At 36.8% G+C, this 21,660-nt stretch overlaps 1 protein-coding gene across 1 annotated transcript; it reads left to right on the forward strand.

Annotated features, from left to right (window-relative positions):
• The first annotated feature begins 18,618 nt into the window (after window positions 1-18,618).
• Window positions 18,619-19,581, forward strand: LOC126077671 (olfactory receptor 2W1-like). The gene has a single exon (XM_049887152.1). It carries the CDS (start codon window positions 18,619-18,621, stop codon window positions 19,579-19,581), a length of 963 nt encoding a protein of 320 aa, XP_049743109.1.
• The last annotated feature ends 2,079 nt before the right edge of the window (window positions 19,582-21,660 follow it).

The following is a 21,660-nucleotide window of genomic DNA, read 5'->3' on the forward strand; positions in this document are numbered from 1 at the left end:
CCTTAGGGAAAGTCCTTTTTTGTCTGTTTCAGCTGCTAGGAATCCTTGGAGTTCCTGGGCATGTAGATGCATCTGCTATGTGCATCTGTCTTCATATGTCATCTTCACCCTTTGTGTCCCATATCTATTCTGCTTTAATTATAACTCAGAGGTGATTAGATTTAGGATCCACCCACCTCTGGTATGACCTTATTTACATAACAAAGGAAAACCTCTATTTACGGTCAGTTTCATATTAACTGGTACATGGGGTTAGGATTTCAACACGCTTTTTGGGGGGATACACGGGAATCCCTAATAACTGGAAACAGCTCAAATGTCCTTAAAAAGCAGAACAGATAAATAAAATTGCAATATATTTATATAATGGAATTCTAAACAGCAGTGAGAAATAAACCACTGATTTACACAACAACATAGATGAATCTCAACTGCAATTTCGAGGGACAGAAGTTAGCTGCAAAGAACTTCATACTGTTTGATTTCATTTATATAAACTTCAAAATCTGGGAGAATAATCTACTTGATAGAAGGCAGAAAAGTTTTTATCCTTGAAATGGGTATCAGCATAGTTGTTATGTTTGGAGTGTGTACTGGCTGGGAGCGGGCATGAGAGAGCTTTCTAGGATGCTGGAAAAGTTCATATCTTGATCTGGGTGATCATTACATGTGCAAGTAGAGGGTAAGAGAAAAAAAGGAAAACCCCCAATGATATGCTTTGACACAGTGGCTACAGAAATGGGCTCAAACATGGCAATGACTGTGAGGATGGTGCAGGACCTATTGTGCATAGGGTCGCTAGGAGTCAGAACTGACTTGACAGCACCTAACAATAACAACAACATGCTCATGTAGAAATTCATCAGCTTGTACTTTAAGCATTTGTGCACTTTAAAGTATGTAACATGTCTCAATAAAAATTTTAAACTCCGTTTATCACATATCCTCCTTTAGCCCCTGTAATGAGTAATGGATGATAAAGATATTTTGTCCTTTGAAACAGGTGTCAGTTCAAAGTTAGTATCTAGAATCTTCTCAGTGTTTTGGACGTTTCAATTACCCAGTGTAGATCACTCATAAACAGCTTCAGGTTCCTTGGGAGAGGCTAGGACTGTGAGTTAGAGTACGAATTCTTGACAGCATAACAGGGTCCCCTCAGTGGGAACAGGCTTTTTTTTTTTTTTCATTTAAAGGGAAATTTTTTTTTTTTTTTTAATGCAGAAGTGCTATGGCTGCTAACCAAATGCTCGGCGGTTCAAGTCCGCCAGGCTGTCCTAGGAAAACCTATGGGGTCGCTATGAGTCTGAAACAACTCGATAGCATTATTATTGTTTTTTTTTTTTTTTTTTATGCAGCTCAAATCCACCAGGCACTCCTTGGAAATCCTATGGGGCAGTTCTAGTCTGTCCTATAGGGTTGCTATGAGTTGGAATCGACTCCACAGCAATGAGTTTTTGTTGTTGTTGTTATGCTTGTGAACTGGCTTAAATCTTGAGGGGTTTGTTGACGAGCCATGACTTTCTATTCTGGTGACAAGTCAGCTGTCTGTAACAGACTTAGGTTGTGTTTTGTTTTTCTTTCATATATTTATACACAAAACTTTACACATACTTTAACTGATTTCCCAGGTATTATAGAAACGTCATAAATGTTAAATGTGAAAATCAAGATTCTCCAAAGTGCATATAATTTGATCCCTTTTTAAAAATTAAAGCAAAAATTTTCATGTATTTTATAGGCAGTAATGATTTTTTTGTGCGCAAGGTGAAACTTCTGGAAAGATACATACCAACCCGATAAAAATGTTTCTCTGAGTGAAAGGGTGAAGAGTATAAGGGGAAACTTAAGGGGTAAAAAAGTAGAAATAAAAATATTGGAATTAAACTGGCATGTATATTATGAGCTACTGATGTAAAACTACATCTGTGTATGTCTACAGAGATGTAAAATGTAGCAATTTTTATGAGTTATAGTCCTTGGGGAAATTTTAGTGTCTTCTGTAGACTTATCTGAATTATTTGAAGTTTTTCTGTGAAAACGTATGATTTATATAATCATTTGAATCACAAAGCTATTTTCATTTGGAAAATGAAAATATTGTTTTTGTAGATAGCATAGGTGCGTATATTACAAAAAGACAAATGGTACTGAAAATTCACAAAGAATTATGTGAAAGCATTCGCAGAAATCAGGTCACTGAGAGATAATCTCTGCCAAAATGTAGTGAATGTCTTCTGGATTTCTTTGTGCCTGAAGCATATTCTTTATATAGGGAATTTAATGTTCACTGTCATCAAATATTGATCTCCAACATCACATTTAATGAGTTAGTATTATTATATTTTATGTATATACCATCCTAGAGAACATTTATTCAATGATATATTTAATATACCTCTTACTGCTTTATCTCAACAAACATTGATTGATCCCTAGTATATATTTGGACCCTCTTCCAGGCCCTCAAGAAGATCCACTGCAAGACATTACACCAGCGTCAGGGAAACCTGAGTAAAGTGTTACCACAAGGCTAACATATCTTTTTTTTGTTGTTGTTTTTACTGAAAGTTTGCAAATCAAGTCAGTCTCTCACACAAAAACTTATATACACCTTGCTGGATACTCCCAATTGCTCTCCCCCTAATGAGACAGCGTGCTTCCTGCTTCCACTCTCTTTTCGTGTCCATTTCCACAGCTTCTATACCCCTCTACGCTCTCATCTCCCTTCCAGGCAGGAGATGCCAACATAGTCTCAAGTGTCCACCTGATCCAAGAACCTCATTCCACACCAGCATCCCTCTCCAACCCATTGTTCAGTCCAATCCCTTGAAGAGTTGGCTCTGGGAATGGTTCCTGTCTTGGGCCAACAGAAAGTCTGGGGGCCGTAACCACCGGGGTCCTTCTAGTCTCAGTCAGACCAATTAGTCTGGTCTTTTTTATGAGAATTTGGGGTCTGCATCCGACTGCTCTCCTGCTCCCTCAGGGGTTCTCTGTTGTGTTCCCTATCAGGGCAGTCATCAGTTGTAGCCAGGCACCATCTAGTTCTTCTGGTCTCAGGCTGATGTAGTCTCTGGTTTATGGAAGCCCAGTCTCTTGGGCTCTTAATTACCTTGTATCCTTGGTGTTCTTCATTCTCCTTTGATCCAGGTGGGTTGAAACCAATTGATGCATCTTAGATGGCCGCTTGCTAGCTTTTAAGACCCCAGATGCCACTCTCCAAAGTGGGATGCAAACATTTTATTAATAGATTTTATTATGCCAATTGACTTAGATGTCCCCTGAAACCATGGTCCCCAAAGCCCTGCCCCTGAGACGCTGGCCTTCGAAGCGCTCAGTTTATTCAGGAAACTTCTTTTCTTTTGGTTTAGTCAGGTTGTGCTGACCTTCCCTGTATTGTGTGCTGTCTTTCCCATCACCTAAAGTAGTTCTTATCTACTCTCTAATTAGTGAATACTGCTTTCCCACCTTCTCTGTCTTGTAACCATCAAAGAATATTTTCTTCTCTGTTTAAACTATTTCTTGAGTTTTTATAATGGTGGTCTTATACAGTATTTGTCCTTTTGCAACTAACTCATTTCACTCAGCATAATGCCTTCCAGATTCCTCCATGTTATGAGATGTTTCAGAGATTCCTCACTGTTCTTTATCGATGTGTAATATTCCATTGTGTGAATATACCATAATTTATTTATCCATTCATCTATTGATGGGCATCTTGGTTGCTTCCAACTTTTTGCTAGTGTAAACAGTGGTGCAATGAACATGGGTGTGCATATATCTCCTCCTGTCAAGGCTCTTATTTCTCTAAATTATATTCCAAGGAGTGGAATTGCTGGATGGTACGGTAGTTCTTTTTCTAACTTTTTAAGGAAGCGCCAAATTGATTTCCAAAGTGGTTGTACCACTTTACATTCCCATCAGCAGTGTTTAAGTGTTCCATTCTCTCCACAGCCTCTCCAACATTTATTATTTTGTGTTTTTTTGGATAATGCCAGCCTTGTTGGAGTGAGATGAAGTCTCATTGTAGTTTTCTTTTGCATTTCTCTAATGGCTAATAATTGTGAGCATTTCCTCATGTGTCTGTTAGCTACTTGAATGCCTTCTTTAGTGAAGTGTCTGTTCATATCTTTTGCCCATTTTTTATTGGGTCATTTGTCTTTTTGTTGTCGAGTTTTTGCAGTATCATGTAGATTTTAGAGATCAGGTGTTGACTGGAAATGTCATAACTAAAACTTTTTCCCAGTCTGTAGATAATCTTTTTACTCTTTTGGTGAAGTCTTTGGATGAGCATAGGTGTTTGATTTTTAGGAGCTCCCAGTTATCTAGTTTTTCTTCTGCATTGTTAGTAATGTTTTGTATACTGTTTATGCCATGCATTAGGGCTCCTGACATTGTCCCTATTTTTTTTTCCATGATCTTTATTGTTTTAGATTTTATATTTAGGTCTTTGATCCATTTTGAGCTCGAGTTTGTGCATGGTGTGAGGTACTGGTCTTGTTCCATTTTTTTGCAGTTGGATATCCAGTTATGCCAGCATCATTTGTTAAAAAGACTGTCTTTTCCCCATTTAACTGTTTTGGGGCCTTTGTCAAATATCAGCTGCTCATATATATATATATTTTTTCATATGTGGATGGATTTATGTCTGGGTTCTCAGTTCTGTTCCGTTGGTCTATGTATCTCTTGTTGTACCAGTACCAGGCTCTTTTGACTATTGCGGTGGTATGATAGGTTCTAAAATCAGGTGGAGTAAGGCCTCGCACTTTGTTCTTCTTTTTCAGTAGTGCTTTACTTATCTGGGGCCTCTTTTTCTTCCGTATGAAGTTGGTGATTTCTTTCTCCATCTCATTAAAAAATTTCATTGGGATTTGGATCGGAATTGCATTAAATGTATAGATCGCTTTTGGTAGAATAGGCATTTTTATAACGTTAAGCCTTCCTATCCATGAGCAAGGTATGTTTTTCTACTTATGTAGGTCTCTTTTTGTTTCTCGTAGAAGTGCTTTGTAGCTTTCTTTGTATAAGTCTTTTACATCTCTGGTAAGATTTATTCCTAAGTATTTTGTCTTCCTGGGGCTACTGTAAATGGTATTGATCTGGTGATTTCCTCTTTGATGTTCTTTTTATTGGTGTAGGGGTATCCAACTGATTTTTTTATGTTTATCCTGTATCTCCACACTCTGGTGAACTCTTCTATTAGTTTCACTAGTTTTTTTTTTTTTTTTTTTCAGGATTCCTGAGGGTTTTCTGTGTATAGGATCATGTGTTCTGGAAATAGAGATACTCTTACTTTTTCCTTGCCAATCTGGATGCCCTTTATTTCTTTATCTAGCCTAACTGCTGGCTAGGACTTCTAGCACAATGTTGAATAACAGTGGTGATAAAGGGTATACTTGCCTGGTTCTCAGTCTCAAGGGGAATGCTTTCATTCTCTCTCCATTTAGGATGATGTTGGCTATTGGCTTTGTATAAATGCCCTTTATGATGCTGAGGAGTTTTCCTTCTACTCCTATTTTGCTGAAGGTTTTTATCGTGAATGGGCGTCGAACTTTGTCAAATGTCTTTTCTGCATCAATTGTTAAAATCATGTGATTCTTGTCTTCTGTTTTATTTATACGATGGATTACATTGATCTTTTTTTTTTAATGTTGAACCATCTGTGCCTGCCTGGTATGAATCCCATTTGGTTATGGTGAATTATCTTTTTGATATGTCGTTGCATTCTATTGGCTAGAATTTTGTTGAGGATTTTTGCATCTGTGTTCATGAGGGATATAGGTCTGTAATTTTCTTTTTTTGTAGTGTCTTTACCTGATTTTGGTATCAGGGATATGGTGGCTTCATAGAATGAGTTTGGGAGTATTCCATCCTTTTCTATGCTCTGAAATACCTTTAGTAGCAGTGGTGTTAACTCTTCTCTGAAAGTTTGGTAGAACTCTGGATTGAGGCAGTCCAGATCAGGGCTTTTTTTTTTTTTTGTTGGGAGTTTTTTGATTACCTTTTCAATCTCTTCTATTGTTATGGGTCTATTTAGTTGTTCTACCTCTGTTTGTGTTAGCTTAGGTAGGTAGTGTGTCTAGGAATTCATCCATTTCTTCTGGTTTTCAAATTTTTAGAGTATAATTTTTCATAGTAACCTGATATGATTCTTCTAATTTCAGTTGGGTCTGTTGTAAGATCACCTGCCTCATTTCTTATTCAGTTATTTGCTTCCTCTCCAGTTTTTCTTTTGTCAGTTTGGCCAATGGCTTATGAATTTTGTTGATTTTTTCAAAGAACCAGCTTTTGGTCTTGTTAATTCTTTCAGTTGTTTTTCCTGTTTTCTACTTCATTTAGGTCTGCTTTCATTTTTATAATTTGTTTTCTTCTGGCGCCTGAGGGTTTCTTTTGTTACTCTTTTTCCATTTGTTCAAGTTGTAGGGATAGTTCTTTGATTTGGGCCTTTTCTTCTTTTTGGATGTGTGCATTTATTGATATAAATTGGCCTCTGAGCACTGCTTTTGCTGTGTCCCAAAGGTTCTGATAGGAAGTGTTTTTGTTCTCATTGGATTCTATGAATTTCTTTATTCCCTCCTTAATGTCTTCTATAATCCAGTCTTTTTTGAGCAGGGTAGTGATTGGTTTCCAAGTATTTCTTTTCTGTGCTTTTTCTGTTATTGATTTCCACTTTATTGGCCTTATTGTCAGAGAAGAAGCTTTGTAGTATTTCAATGTTTTGGCTTCTGCTAAGGCTTGTTTTATGACCTAATATGTGGTCTATTCTAGAGAATGTTCCATGTGCACTAGAAAGAAAGTATACTTGGTTGCTGTTGGGTGGAGAGTTCTGTTATGTCTATGAGGTCAAGTTGGTTGATTGTGGCATTTAGGTCTTTTGTGTCTTTATTGAGCTTCTTTGTGGATGCCCTGTCCTTCACCGAAAGTGGTGTGTTGAAGTTTCCTACTATTATTGTGGAGCTCTCTATCTCACTTACAATGGGCAGAGAGTTTGTTTTATGTATCTTGCAGCCCTGTCATTGGGTGCTTAATTATTTAATATGGTTATATTTTCTTGGTGTATTGTCCCTTTAATCATTATATATTGTCCTTCCTTATCCTTTCTGATGGATTTAACTTTAAAGTCTATTTTGTGAGAAATTAATATTGCCACTCCTGCTCTTTTTTGATTTTTTTTGCTTGATTTATTTTCTTCCATCCTTTGAGTTTTAGTTTGTGTCTCTCCGTCTAAGGTGTATCTCCCGTAGACAGCATATAGGCGGATCATGTTTGTTAACCCATTCTGCCACTCTGTCTCTTTATTGGTGCATTTAGTCCATTTACATTCAGTGTAATTATGAATAGGTATGAATTTAGTGCTATCATTTTGATGTCTTTTTTTGTGTGTGTTATTGACAGTTTCTTTTTCCCAGTTAATTTTACGTGCTGAGTAGATTATATATTGTCCTTTCCTTATATTTCTCTTAATAGAGTCCTACATGATTCTTAACGTTTCTTCTTTTTTTAAAATTCTTTATCTGATTTTTTTCAAATATATTAGTGCCAAGTGCTTTATCTTCAAGTTCAGAAATTCTGCTTTCCACTTGCTCAAATCTGCTCCTCTGACTTTCTGTATTGTCTACTTCTCTATTTTATTGTCAATCTTCTGAATTTCTGATTACTGTCTGTCTTTGGTTTTTCCAGCTTGTTAAATTTTTCATTATGTTCCTGAATAATCTTTTAAATTTCTTCAATTGCTTTATCTGTATGTTCCTTGGCTTGATCTGTGTATTGCCTCATTTCCTTCCTGATGTCTTGAAGGGTTCTGTATATTAATCTTTTGTATTCTTCTTCTGGTAGTTCCAGGAAGGCACTTACATCTAGAAGATCCTGTGATTCTTTGTTTTGAGAGCTTTTTGAGGCGATCATGGTCTGTTTCTTTATGTGACTTGATATCGACTGTTGTCTCTGAGCCATCTATTAGTTATTGTATTAGTTTATTTTATGTTTGCTTACCATGTCGTAGCTTCTTGCTTTGTTTTGTTTTGATATGTCCAAAAGGGTTTCTTGAGTGACCTAGCTTGATTATTTTCACCTTTGGAGCTCTGACATCCTGTCCCCAGATGGCTAGAGCTGTTATCAGGTATATCAGTCTAGGAGTCCATTCACTTTTCTTGTATGAATCCAGGTCACGTGTCCAGTTAGCTTATCATCCAGGGTGTGGTACAGGCTCTGTCCTAGAGTCTTAGAGGGACACAGGTGATTGGTGTACTTACTGGTATCTGGTTGCACCTGGGGTCACACCCCGAACAAAACAGTGGGCTCAGAATCATCCCCCCAAATATTTCTGAGGGAAGCACGTCCCTGTTTCCTATAGTGTACAGGTGGGCGGGTTCTGCAGACGGACCATGGGCACCCAATATTTTTGGTTGTAAGGACTGGGAAGTACCAGTTATCCCTGGACCCCTGTCACCGGTGGCTGGGTGACCCAAGTGGAGCTACCAGTCCTTAGGCCCCGGATATGGGTAGGTGAGTACCCTGTTTAATAGGCAAAGCAATGTCAAACATCAAACACCCACCTCTTTGGCACACAGCTGAAATAATTGGAGTGTTTCAACAAGGGTCTATTCTCCCGAAATAGGCCCACACAGGTCCATGCAGAGGGTAAAGGTACTCAAAGTCCACGGACCATTTTTTTCTTGATAGGAGCTGCCCTGAGCTCCCCCAGTTAGTGGAGCTGGCAAATTATTTTTTCCTCAATTGCAAATTTATTCCTTCTCCATGGACAGGAGGGTGGCTCTAGGTGCTCAACAAGGACTATCTCAGGCCCAGTGAAGTCAGCCGCTGAAGCAGGCTGGGGCATGGGGGTACGGTAAAATATACACAAGTACTAAGCTTTTGCTGAGAGCGCCATTCTTCTGTGGTTCCAGAGGTGTGAGTAGGCTGTGTGGCTGGCTGCTTCACCCTGAGGAAACTGTGGCCAAATGCTAGTACCAGCCCACCACCACAGCTCCTGGGAATGGTGCCTGAGGGCTCCCTGTGATTCAGGTCCAGCAACTCCTCTCCACTTCTGAACCGTCTCCTCCTACCCTTGCTGCTCAGTTTGTTTTCTAAGCTTGCCTTTGATGTTTGGGGCTCCTAGTTTGACATAAATATACTAGTTTCACTTGTTTTTTGGGGTCTTTCTTATAAAGAGGGCTCGCCTGGAGCATCTGTCTATTCTGCCATCTTGGCTCTGCTCCAGGGCTAACACATCTTGGCCAACTATTATATGGAAAAATTGGGAGACGGTACCCCTAAATGCACACAGGAAGACATCAATATTCTTATGGAATACTCTTCCTGAAGAGAAATTTATTTAATGGGACATAAGAAGAGAATAAATCATGGGGAAAAGCCCTTTAAAAACTTTTATTAAAAATATTACAAAATGCTACCTGAATGGATTTATAATTACATCATCATTCCTGTGAGTTGGCAAACAGTACTATACAATGAACCTACAGATTAAATTAGTTTTTGACCATTGTGGTTGGTTGCCTGATTGTGAAACAATTCTCCAAATTGTCTTCTTTATGATTATGAAGAAAGACATCCCAATCATAACAATAGTATCTAAAATTATCTAATTACCTTAGTGACAGCCTTGATAACTGATACAAACCAGTTGCAGGTCCAGTCCAGTTGCTGTTCAAGTTGATTCAACTGATACAGGCACATTCCCTACAATCCTTAAAATTCCTTGGGGAATGATTGGGCTCTTTAGAATAATCTCTATTGATATGTTTTTAAAAACTTCTTTTGGGTCTAGCCTCAAAAGTTTAAGATCTCAGAGAAGCCTTCCCTGTCCAGGGACAACCCATCCACCAAACTCCCCCATCCTTCAGCATGTCCCATTTTCTCCCCTACTTTACTTTTTAGCTCTCACCACAATCAGACTCATTGTATATTTTGTTTATTTCTTCATCGCCTGTCTTTCCCAAATAGAAGTAAATGCCATGAGGGCAGGCATAGGTACTCAGTAGTTGTTGAATTGATTCATTTAGTTACAGTGGTAAACAAGGGAGATAACATCTATATCCTTTTGGAGCTAATGTTTTAATTGTGGGAAGATAGATATATAATAAGCAAAATTTAGAGTGGTGAGTGTTGTGAAAAATAAGAGAATGACATGATGGAGTCTTGACTTACATTAGATAGTCAAGAAAGATCTCACTGAATAGATTATATGTGGTGAACAGACTGACAAGAAGTGCAATGTGTCAAAAGTTAGAGACTATATATTCCAGGTATTTAAAAGCAGTGCAAAGACCCCGTAGTGAGATGTATATGTAACCCACTGCTGTCAAGTTGATTCTAACTCGTAGTGACCCTGTAGAGTAGGGTAGAATTTCCCCACAGTGTTTCCTAGGCTGTAATCTTTATGGAAGCAGACTGTCACCTTTCTCCTGCCAGAGAGGCTAGTGGGTTCCAACCACTGATCTTTTGATTAGCAGCCAAGTGCTTGACCACTACTCCACCAGTGCTTCTTATATGTATATAAGTATACACAGTATATATACACAAGTACCCACTCACACACGTATATACATATATTCATAACAGAAAGGTTTGAAAGGAGGAAAATGCTTCTCATACGTTTTGTCAGGTACCAGTGTGAACTCTCCTCAAATTGATAAAAATGAATAATTTTGCAGCATACAGACCCCTGAATTGATCGAAATAGTGATAGCTAATGCCCATTTGGATATCTACTGTGAGAAGGCCAGTGTTGAAATATTTCACATAAGTTAAACTCATTTAATCCTCATACTAATCCCACAGTAGGCACCATCATAATTCTCCCATTATACATGAGAATCCAAGACACCTGGTCAGAAGAACAACAAAAACTCAGACCTGTATTGGCTGATTCTGTAGGTATTCTGTAAGGAGTCTAAGGAACTTGTTCAATTCACACGGCTGGTAAGTGGAACCAGCAGAATTTGGGCCCAGGAACTCTGACTCTAGAATCCATCCATCTAATCATCACACCATACTGTCTCTCAAATGTAGAATATAATGATTACTGTCATAAAGAAGATAATTAAAATTATTTCACTGTTTGGCAATGAGAAATCATCCACATTTAAACATATATCATGAGGCAGTCAGTGAATTTGTGCTTATGTATTATATTAATGTTATTATTGGTGGAATATAATTTTAACTCAGGGAACCTGTTATAACTTAATGATTATAAACTAATTCATAACAATCTTCAGAGCATATACTTGGTCCAGGACCTAGAGTTTAAATAGTGACCTCTCAGTCACCAGTAAACTAATTGTCAAAGGCACTGAAGTCTTTGAATCACCAACAGTGGTCATCAAGACAAAGGCATGTTAGCATTGAATAGAAATATAAATTTCTTGTGATCTTCAACTTACTGTTTAGAGCTTTGGAGTTTGAATATCTTCTCTTCCACAGACAAGAAAGGCCTTGGGTGTCAGAGCTTGGAGGTCAGAGACAAATATTAGAGGTACCTTGTTTACATATCTGCTCAGAGCACATTTATTTCCAAAATCAATATGTGTACTATTAATGGTATGATTATCTTATAGTATATGTTAAAATTCAGGTGTGGGAATTGCACATTATTTTAGAGCAAATTTTGCTATTTGCAACAGAATTCACCAACTAGATAAAAAAAAATTTTTTTAATATATTTTCTCATTTCCCTGCCCTATAGTTTTCCTTCACATTAAATAAATTTTGCATTTACTAAATTTGTCCTTGTGAAATATCAGGGTATGGTCTAATCCCAGCTGGTTCATAAACTGGCTTTTTTTTATAGCACTTTACTCTAATGAAGTCAAATTGGATGCGGTCCTGGGTGGCTTAGATAATCTTTCTTGATGATCTGAATTTCCAGGCAAATTTGGGAAACTTTATTCAGTTTTTATTCTGAGTTGGAGTTCCTGGGTGGTGCAAACATTTCACAAGTTGGGTAACAGAGCCGTCGGCAGCTCTAGTCCACCCAGAAGGGATCTGGAATCATCTGATTACTTTGTGTAATGATTCTCTTGTGCTAAGAACTAGTATTTGCAAGTTCGTTTAAAATAGTGAGACCTTGTGGCAGGTTTCACCCCCTTATCTGAAGTCACATGCTCAAGAAGGAGGAGTCCTGTCAAGAATCTGTACCTTAACACAGGTCAGGTAAACAGCAGAATTCCCTGTGGCACTGCAGGGAACACAGGAGAGAGCTGCAGCCTGGGGAGAAAATGCTGAACCAGGATCCTTTTTCTTCACAGTGGGCTCAACACAGGTTAGAAGTGGAACCTCAGGGTGGCTTGCTCTGGAGCACGGTAATGTAGGTCTTTAGTATTTCTTAGAAAATAGTGTGGCTGAGGTGATAAAACAATTTGTCGAAGCAGAAGAAAGACAACTTAGACCTGTATGGGCTGATTCTTCTGGTTTTCTGTCAGAAGTCCAAGATTAAATACATATTGTAAATCTCTGCAGGAAAATCTTCCATTCTGTCTATATTATGAAGGAAAGGTGAAACTTTTTTTATTATTATAAGAGAAGGCCATAAAGCTATTTCCTTACTTATGATTTCAGACATTTTGATTCAGCAAAATAAAGGAGGAAAACTGTAGATTAAATTGAAAAGAAGAATTGAAATATCATATTTTATTCATGAAGACTGTGAAACTAGAAAGGACCCAGGTATTTTGGATCTGTTTCCAAATCTCATGTGCTTGGGAAATTATTTGCAGGCTCCCAATGTCAGTAGGAAGATTTTCAGCTCCTGTGACTTAATCTTTAGGGGCTGTAGTGATAAAGAAAATAATCAACTATGAAAATAGTTAACAGCATGGAATGGACTGTAATTTTAAAGTAATTTTTATCTTTTCATTCATATATTTTTAACGGAATTTAAATTTTATATATTTTAAACTTAATTTGAAATTTTAATTTAAATATTAATAAAATTTATTAAATTTAAAATAATTTTCATGTTTATTCAGGAACAAGGCACAATTAGACACACCAACATGTGTAACAAAATAAATACTATTTATTCATTCACCTGCTCAGACATCATAGAACTCTAATGGTGTGTGACAGCTTCTGATGCGTTTCAAAGACTTTTTTTTTTCCTTTTGGTCCATCTTGATCAATGGTAGAAACCAGGCTCAAATCATTATTCTTGAAAAACAAATTCTGAGGAAATCAACCAATGTCTATCTTGAAACGACTACATTGGCCAGTGTATTCAGTTAGTCCGATGAATGTGTACGCTGTTGGATTAGGGTCACAGTTCGAAGTAAATTCTTTGTAATACTGAGGAAATATACTTGAAATGGCATAATGAAAACCACTTTTTGCATTTTATCCACACACATGCACTAGTTTGATATTACTTTTCAACAAAATATTTTCTCTTAGTTATTTTTGAACAGAAACTTTCTGGATTTCCTTTTTGCTTCAGGTGGTAGGAAGTTATCTTTCTATACTCAGTAACAGGAAACTGAGGTGGGGGATTGGTAAAGTGTTGAACTGTTAGAAGTTTGGCAGTTCTGATCTGTACCTCCATGTCTTGAGGAGCTGTGTTTGTATCACACTACTAAAGAATGCTGAATTTTTTTTTTCAAATAGAGACGAATATTTTAAATTATGTTTTTATCAAACTGAATGAATTTGTGATTTTTTGCTGCATAGATAAGACCACAGTCCTTTCCATTAATCCCTCACCTTCCAGCATCCCATTCAGGTAACTTCACAAGCAGCCAACTTAAATTTTTAATGTAAGGAAAATGCTAACTAATAATGTTATGTGATTTTTCATTGTTATTCATAGAGTGACTTTTCATTTAGTCAAAAATAAATATATTTGGGGGGCTGCTTTAGGTTTAGGGATACAGTAAGGAACACTATCCATCATGTCTGCTTTTGAAGCTCATAAAACGGGGGAAGTAAAACAGGGGAGTAATACAGGGAAAAGATTAAACAAACATGTACCTACATGGTGCACGATTATAATTTCTTATAATAATTGTGATAAGTAATGCTTTTGAGGTGCATTATGCTACAAGCATTGTTCTAAGCACTTTATACATATTACTCAATTATTCTTCACCCCAGCGCTACATATGCTTCATTTTATTGTGCTTTATGAGTCGGAATCGACTCGATGACAATGGTTTTTTTTTAAACCGTTGGTTAATGGGTTTTAGTGAAAGTTTACAGAGCAAATTAGTTTCTCATTCAAAAATTTATACCCAAATTGTTTCATGACATTGGTTGCAATCCCTGCAACGTGTCAGCACTCTCCCAAGTTGCACCCGGATTCCCCATTTTCATTTGTCCAGTGTTCCTGTTCCTTTCTGCCGTCTCATCTTTGCTTTTGGGCAGGTGTTTCCCATTTGTTCTCATATACTTGATTGATCATGGTCCTCACGTGTGTTATTGTGTGTTTTATAGGTCTGTCTGATCTTTGGCTGAAAGGTGAATTTTGGGAGTGGCTGCAGTTCTCATTTAGAAAGGTGTCTAGTGGCCATAGTCTTGGGGGTTCCTCCAGTCGCTTTCAGACCAGTAAGTCTGGTCTGTTTTGTAGATTTGAATTTTTTTTCTACATTTTTCTCCTGCTGTGTTGAGGACCCTCTATTGTGATCCCTGTCAAAATGGTCGTTGGTGGTAGCCAGGCACCATCTAGTTCTTATGGGCTTAGGCTGGTTGAGGCTGTGGTTCCTGTGGTCCATTAGTACTTTGGACTAATGTTTTCCTTGTGTGTTTGGTTTTCTTCCTTTTCCTTTGCTCCAGATGGGATGGGACCAATAGATACATCTTAGATGGACACTCGCAAGCTTTTAAGACCCCAGACACTAACCACCAAAGTAGGTTGTAGAATATTTTATAAACTATGCTATGCCAATTGACCTAGATGTCCCCTGGACTTAGTCCCCAGCCCACAGCTCCAGTTACTCCATCCCTCAAGGTGTTTCGATGTATCTAGGAAGCTTCCATGACTGTGCCCCCTTTGTGCTCTTTTTTATATATATGAATATACATTCTGTACATACGAATATGTATGTAAAAACATCCAAAGCCTAGCATATTTATGTTCATGGGTGTACTCTTATACGCCCTTCTTCCCCTATACAGCTTACATATCTATGTATCTGCTTACAACTTATTATTTTACTACTCCTGTGTGGTTATATATGCTATCATATATTATTTACTGTGATTGCCTTCTTTTTTTCTTGTCTTGCACCAAGTATCTTCCTTTCTCTTCGTCAAGTTTTGCTGATTTCCTCTGTACTGTATACTGTCCCTTCATCAAAGTTAACACTTGTCTACTACCTACTTAGTGATTTCTCCTTCCCACCCCTCCATTCCTTCATAACCATGAAAGATTGTTTCTTTCTGTGTGAAAACCTTTTCCTGTGTTTTTATAATAGTGGTCTCATGCAATATTTGTCCTTTTGTGATTGACTTATTTCACAGAGTATAATACCCTTCAGGTTCACCCATGTTGTGAGATGTTTCGTGCACTCATAATTGTTCTTTATCATTGTGTAGTATTCCATTGTGTGTATGTACCATAATTTGTTTATCCATTCACCTGTGCTATGGCTGCTAACCAAAAGGTCAGCAGTTCAAGTCCACCAGGTGTTCCTTGGAAACTCTATGGGGCAGTTCTACTCTGTCCTATAGGGTCGCTATGAGTCGGAATCAACTCGACAGCAGTGGGTTTGGTTTTTTTTTGGTTTTTCACCTGTTGATGGGCACTTAGGTTGTTTTCATCTTTTTGTTATTGGGAATAATGCTGCAATGAACATGGGTATGCATATGTCTATTTGCATGATGGCTCTTATTTCTCTAGGATGTATTTCTAGGAGTGGGATTGCTGGATCATATGGTATTTCTATTTCTAGCTTTTCAAAAAAGCGTCATATTATTTTCTATAATGGTTGTTCCGTGTTATATTCCCCCCAGATGTGCATGAGAGTTTCAATCTCCCCACAACATCGCCAGCATGTATTGTTTTCTGAAGTTTTGATCAGTTTCATTCTTGTAGAGGTAAGATGGTATCTCATAGTGGTTGTGATTTGCATTTCTCTAATGGCTAATGATCGCAAGCATCTTTTCATGTATTTGATAGTTGTCTGAATGTCCTATTTAGTGAAGTGTCTGTTCATGTCCTTTGCCCACTTTGTGATTGGGTTGCTTGTCTTTTCACTGCTGAGTTGTTGACATTTTGTGTATATTTTAGAGATTAAACCTTTATCAGATATGGCATTGACAAAGATTTTTTTCCCCAATTTGTAGGTTCTCTTTTTACTCTCTTGGAAAGGTCTCTTGAAGAGCATAAGTATTCAATTTTTAGGAGACCCTAGTTATCTAGTTTATCTTCTGGAGTCTGTGTGTTTTTGATTATGCTTGCTATTCTATTTATGCCATAATTTAGAGCTCCTAGTGTTGCCTCTATGTTTTCTTCCATGAACTTTATAGTTTCCATTTTGAGTTAGTTTTTGTGCATGGGGTGATGTATGAATCCAGTTTCATTTTTCTGCAAATGGACGTCCAGTTTTGACAGTACCATTTATTGAAGAGATTATCTCTTCTCCATTTAATGGACTTTGAACTTTTGTCGAAGATCAGGTTCCCATAGGTGGATGGATTTATTTCTGGGTTCTCAATTCTGTTCAGTTGGTCTATGTGTCTGTCATTGTACCAGTACCAGGCTGTTACTGACTACCATAGCTATATAGTAGGTTCTGAGGTTGGGTTGTGTGAGGCCTCATACTTTTTTCCTTTTCAGGAATGTTTTACTTATCCAAGGGTTCTTTCCTTTCCATATAAATTTGGTCATTAGTTTTTCCATCTAGCTAAAAATGTTGTTGCAATTTGGATCATGGTTGAATTTTGTCTATAGATTGCTTTGGTTAGTACTGACATTTTCACTATGTTAAGTCTTCCTATCCACTAGCATGGGATATTTTCCCTCTTATGAAGGTCTCTTTTGGTTTCTTGCAGTAGTGTTTTGTAGTTTTCTTTGCATAAGTCTTTTATGTCCGTAGGTAGATTTGTTCCCAGGTATTTTATCTTTTGGGAAGCTATTGTAAATGATACTATCTTCCTGATTCCATTTTTGAGTTCTCTTCATTACTGTGGAAGAATACAACTGATTTTTGTATGTTGATCGTATACCCTACCACTTTGCTGAATCCATCTATTAATTCCAGTCACTTTCTTGGGGATTCTCTGGGATTTTCTAGTAATAGGTTTTGGGATCACTTGTGAATAGGTATAGTTTTACTGCTACCTTACCCACTTGGATGCCATTTATTTCTCTTTCTTGTCTTTTTGCTCTAGCTAGGACTTCCAGTAGAATCCTACTCTACATATTTTTATTGTCCCATTTTTAAAGAAGAGAATACTGATTCTAGAAAGTTTATGTAACTTGTCTGGAATGACATAGCTAAATAATTGGCAGAGATGAGATGTGAACACAGGCTTTCTCACTAGATACTCTTAAACTCCATGTTATGCTGGCTGTCTGTAAGAGTTCCTTCTACATGATATAATATACAAAGTAAAAGAGATTGTGTGTTCAGGGGATTCCTCTTCAAATAAAAAATATTTAAGTAGTAGCCTAAAGAATGAGTATAAGTTACTCAGAGGAGAAGGGGAGGGTTCCATAACAATTTAGATGGTAATGATTCTGATCTGTGCGAAAACTGAGAAAAGGCGAGAAGTGAATACGGGTAAAGTGATCTGTGAGACAAGAATGAGGCCAAGCAGGAACCAAATCATGAAGATTCATCTTGACCATCTTAAAGAATTTGAATATTTCTTAAGTGTAATGGAAAGCCTTTGGAAGCTTTTATGTACACAGATGACATGATTTTATTGAATCTTGTAACAATATAAAGGGATAAGCCTGGATGTAAAGGTAGAAGATTTTAACCAGAATCTAGAAGAGAGATGACAGTGGTTTGCATTAGCTGGTGAAAATTTTAAAAACTTAAAAGATAGTTAACATATATTTTTGCATTCAAATTTACCAGTTTGGTGATCAGTTAGGTACTGAGGATGAGGGAGATGAAGGTGCTAAGGAAAAATGCCAGATCTTTTATATAACAAGCTGGGAGATCAAAGGTACTATTCACTAACATATGGGGGAAAAAAGGAACGCTGTTACTTCCTTCTGACATTAAGCCAGTAGATAGATTTATAGGTAAACTCTCTGACCGAGTAAGTAGCTTAAGTGAGAATCATAGGATCACACAACTTTAGAACCATATCTTTTCAATACTCTGACATTTACTTGTAAGTGAACACTCCAAGGTCACTTAGACAAAAAAATGTATGAGGTCATCATTGTAAAAGAACCTGCAACAAATACCAGATTACCGGACTGAAATACTTTCTATCCACTTATTTTTTCAATTATTAACACAAATTCCCTCCCTTTGCTTATTTTTGTATTTCATTAAATCACCTTGCCTGTGTTGACAAATTATTTTCTCTTCTTCTTCCCTTCTCCTACTCCTCTTTCTTTTTCATCTTCTCCTCTTCCTCTTCCTCTTCCTCTCCTTTTACCTCCTCCTTCTTTTTCTTCTCAATTTAGGATCTAGACATTGAAGGACTATGGGCCAAAACAATGATAGTTCTCTAAAGGGTTTTGTTCTGCTTGGCTTCTCTGATCATCCCAAACTGGAGATGGTCCTGTCAGGAGTTGTCACCATCTTCTACTTAATTACACTGGTGGGTAACACAGCCATCATTCTCGCATCTCTCCTGGATTCCCATCTGCACACACCAATGTATTTTTTCCTCAGGAATTTATCTTTCCTAGATCTGTGTCTCACCACCAGCATTATACCCCAGATGCTTGTTAACTTGTGGGGTCCTAATAAGACAATCTCCTTTGTGGGCTGTGTCATTCAACTCTATGTTTATATGTGGTTGGGCTCCATTGAGTGCCTTCTCTTGGCTGTTATGTCCTACGATCGTTTTATAGCTATTTGTAAACCACTGCATTATTTGCTAATCATGAACCCACATCTATGCCTCAAGATGAGTATCACAGTATGGGGTATTAGTTTGGGCTGTTCTCTAGCATTATGTTCACTTACCCTGAATTTACCTAGATGTGGAAACAACACTTTACATCATTTCTTGTGTGAATTGCCAGCTATGATCAAGATAGCATGCGTAGACACAACAGTAGTTGAAATGTCTGTTTTTGCTTTAGGCATTATCTTTGTCCTTACACCCCTCTTCCTTATTCTTATATCCTATGGTTACATTGCTCGAGCTGTGCTAAGAATGAAGTCAAAAGCAGGCCAGCGAAAAGCAATTAATACCTGTCGATCTCATCTCACTGTGGTGTCCATCTTTTATGGAACTATCATCTACATGTACCTGCAGCCAGGTAACAGTACCTCCAAAGACCAGGGCAAGTTCCTCACTCTCTTTTACACCATCATCACTCCAAGTCTCAACCCCCTCATCTACACTTTGAGGAATAAGGACATGAAGCATGCACTGAGGAAACTCATAAGAGTTGACTATGAATCTACAAAAATGAAGAGGAAATGGAAATCATAGAAAAATGTTAATGTAAATAAAGCTATGAAATATGTCTTCAAATTGACTTAATTTTTACTGAGACAAGCAAGCCTTAGATTGTAGAGATCAGTTAACATAATAATTCTGGTGTGCAAATCTTTTGTAGTTACAAAAAATATTATAACCATTAGACTTAGCTCTTTTATACCTCTAATTATTGGAATTCTTCAGGCAAAATGAATCAGTAGGATTTTTTACTTTTCCTTGAAATATAATACAAAGGGGAAGTAAGTATAAACTTGAATACAGCAAATTTATTCTCAAGTCTTGTGGAAAGTTTTATGGTAATCAAGTCTTGTATTTTCGCTGCTAATGCTTAAATCTGCAATAATATAGACTTTACTGAATGGTTTCATACTTATTATGATTTGTACATGAAATTATAACATACTAATATTGCTTTTGTATGTTAAATGTTTTGTGAGGCCATGCAAATATTTATGTGTATTTGGTGCAGAATGATGCAAACTGTAAGACAGTGATTGTCATAAGCAACACCTGAAAAAATTTACTATTTGTTCAGTGGAACTCGATTTAAATACCTTGAGGCAAGATTCTTTAATTTTAATAGGATCATTTCTCTAATATGATACATCAGAGAGGGAGGGCACAAATTAAAGTGATTTGATAGTGACAACAGAATCTTACTCATTTCTCCTTCTTTTGTGAAACATTTATTCTGTGACTGCCTGAAATTGAATGAAAAGAGAATGTGAACAGTTCGAGATCAGTAAGCTTTCACAGTGATCTAGGAAATCACGGAATTTATGTAAACGTTGAGAAACATGGTGATATTTGTATGTAGTGAAATTTCTTACACTGAGTAGATCTTTTTCATTCCAATTATCATGATAAAATATCTAACTTTTTATAGGAAAATGTGATGATTTTGGTATTAAATTTTGATTTTTTTATGATATGATATCTTTCTTTGAAAGGTCCTATTTTTAATCATTGAAATAAATATAGATAGATTTAGAAGGATACATTGGTGGAATTTTAAAGAAATACAGTATTTTCTCCTCTATCACTTCATAATTTTTGAAATGTGAAAAAGAGTAGTCACTGGATATATCATTGAATAATTACTTACCTCCCCAATCAGAACAACACTGTAATGATGCACATACAATATATTTAATATGATGTGGATATTCTCAATGTCCTTAATTCCACATAACACCTCTTTTAGGGCTGTTTTCAGGAAGAGTTCACCAGCTCACCAAAAAGAGTTCTCAGAGGTAATGTAAGTTCTGCATTCCTGATGTACATAATCTAGCCATCCCACCTAATACTTTTGAATTTGGAAAGTTTGTTCTTAGTGTTAGTACAATTTATAACTAATAATGTTATGTGATATATTAGGTCATTGACAATCCATGTACATCAAAAATATTATAGTAATGGATTGTTAGGAAAGCATTCCATTTTATACCTGTGATTATTGCTATTTCTGTGTATGCTTAGTTTTGTTTTCTCTTTGATTTGAGTCTTTTCTGCATTTGGGTGCAAATAAAATGAATATTTCACATAATCAGTATTTATCTGAAATAAATGTATAGACCTACACCACTACATTAAATTACAATAAATCACTTAATATATTGACCTTCCGTAAACTAAACTGCACTGTCGGGTACTATGAAGAGTATCAAGAAGGCTGGCCTGATCCTACACTTGTGGAATAACATGTATCTTGAAAAGGTAAGCAATAATGTAGGCACTGGGTTTTTAATAATGTAATAGGTAATAATAATAATGAAAATTAAATACGACACTCTCTTTCATTAGAGGTTATTTTTCTGAACAAAGTCTCATACCACATTCATGAGAATTTACCACAGAGTCTAGCTCATTTAATGTAAACAGTCTACCAGCATAGAGTCAATATTTGTGAAAGTGCATAATAAAGTGATTAAAGGGGAAGGAAAGTGTGAAACAACATAACAGTAGATAGGGCTCAGACGACCAGAATTTGAATCCAAAGTTTGCCTTAGAAAAAAATCGCTTAGTAATTCTAAGACTTCATTTTCTTAAAGTGGATATTAATATTGTCTT

Source organism: Elephas maximus, chromosome 1 (assembly GCF_024166365.1).
Source record: "Elephas maximus indicus isolate mEleMax1 chromosome 1, mEleMax1 primary haplotype, whole genome shotgun sequence".
Taxonomy (NCBI): Eukaryota; Metazoa; Chordata; class Mammalia; order Proboscidea; family Elephantidae; genus Elephas; species Elephas maximus.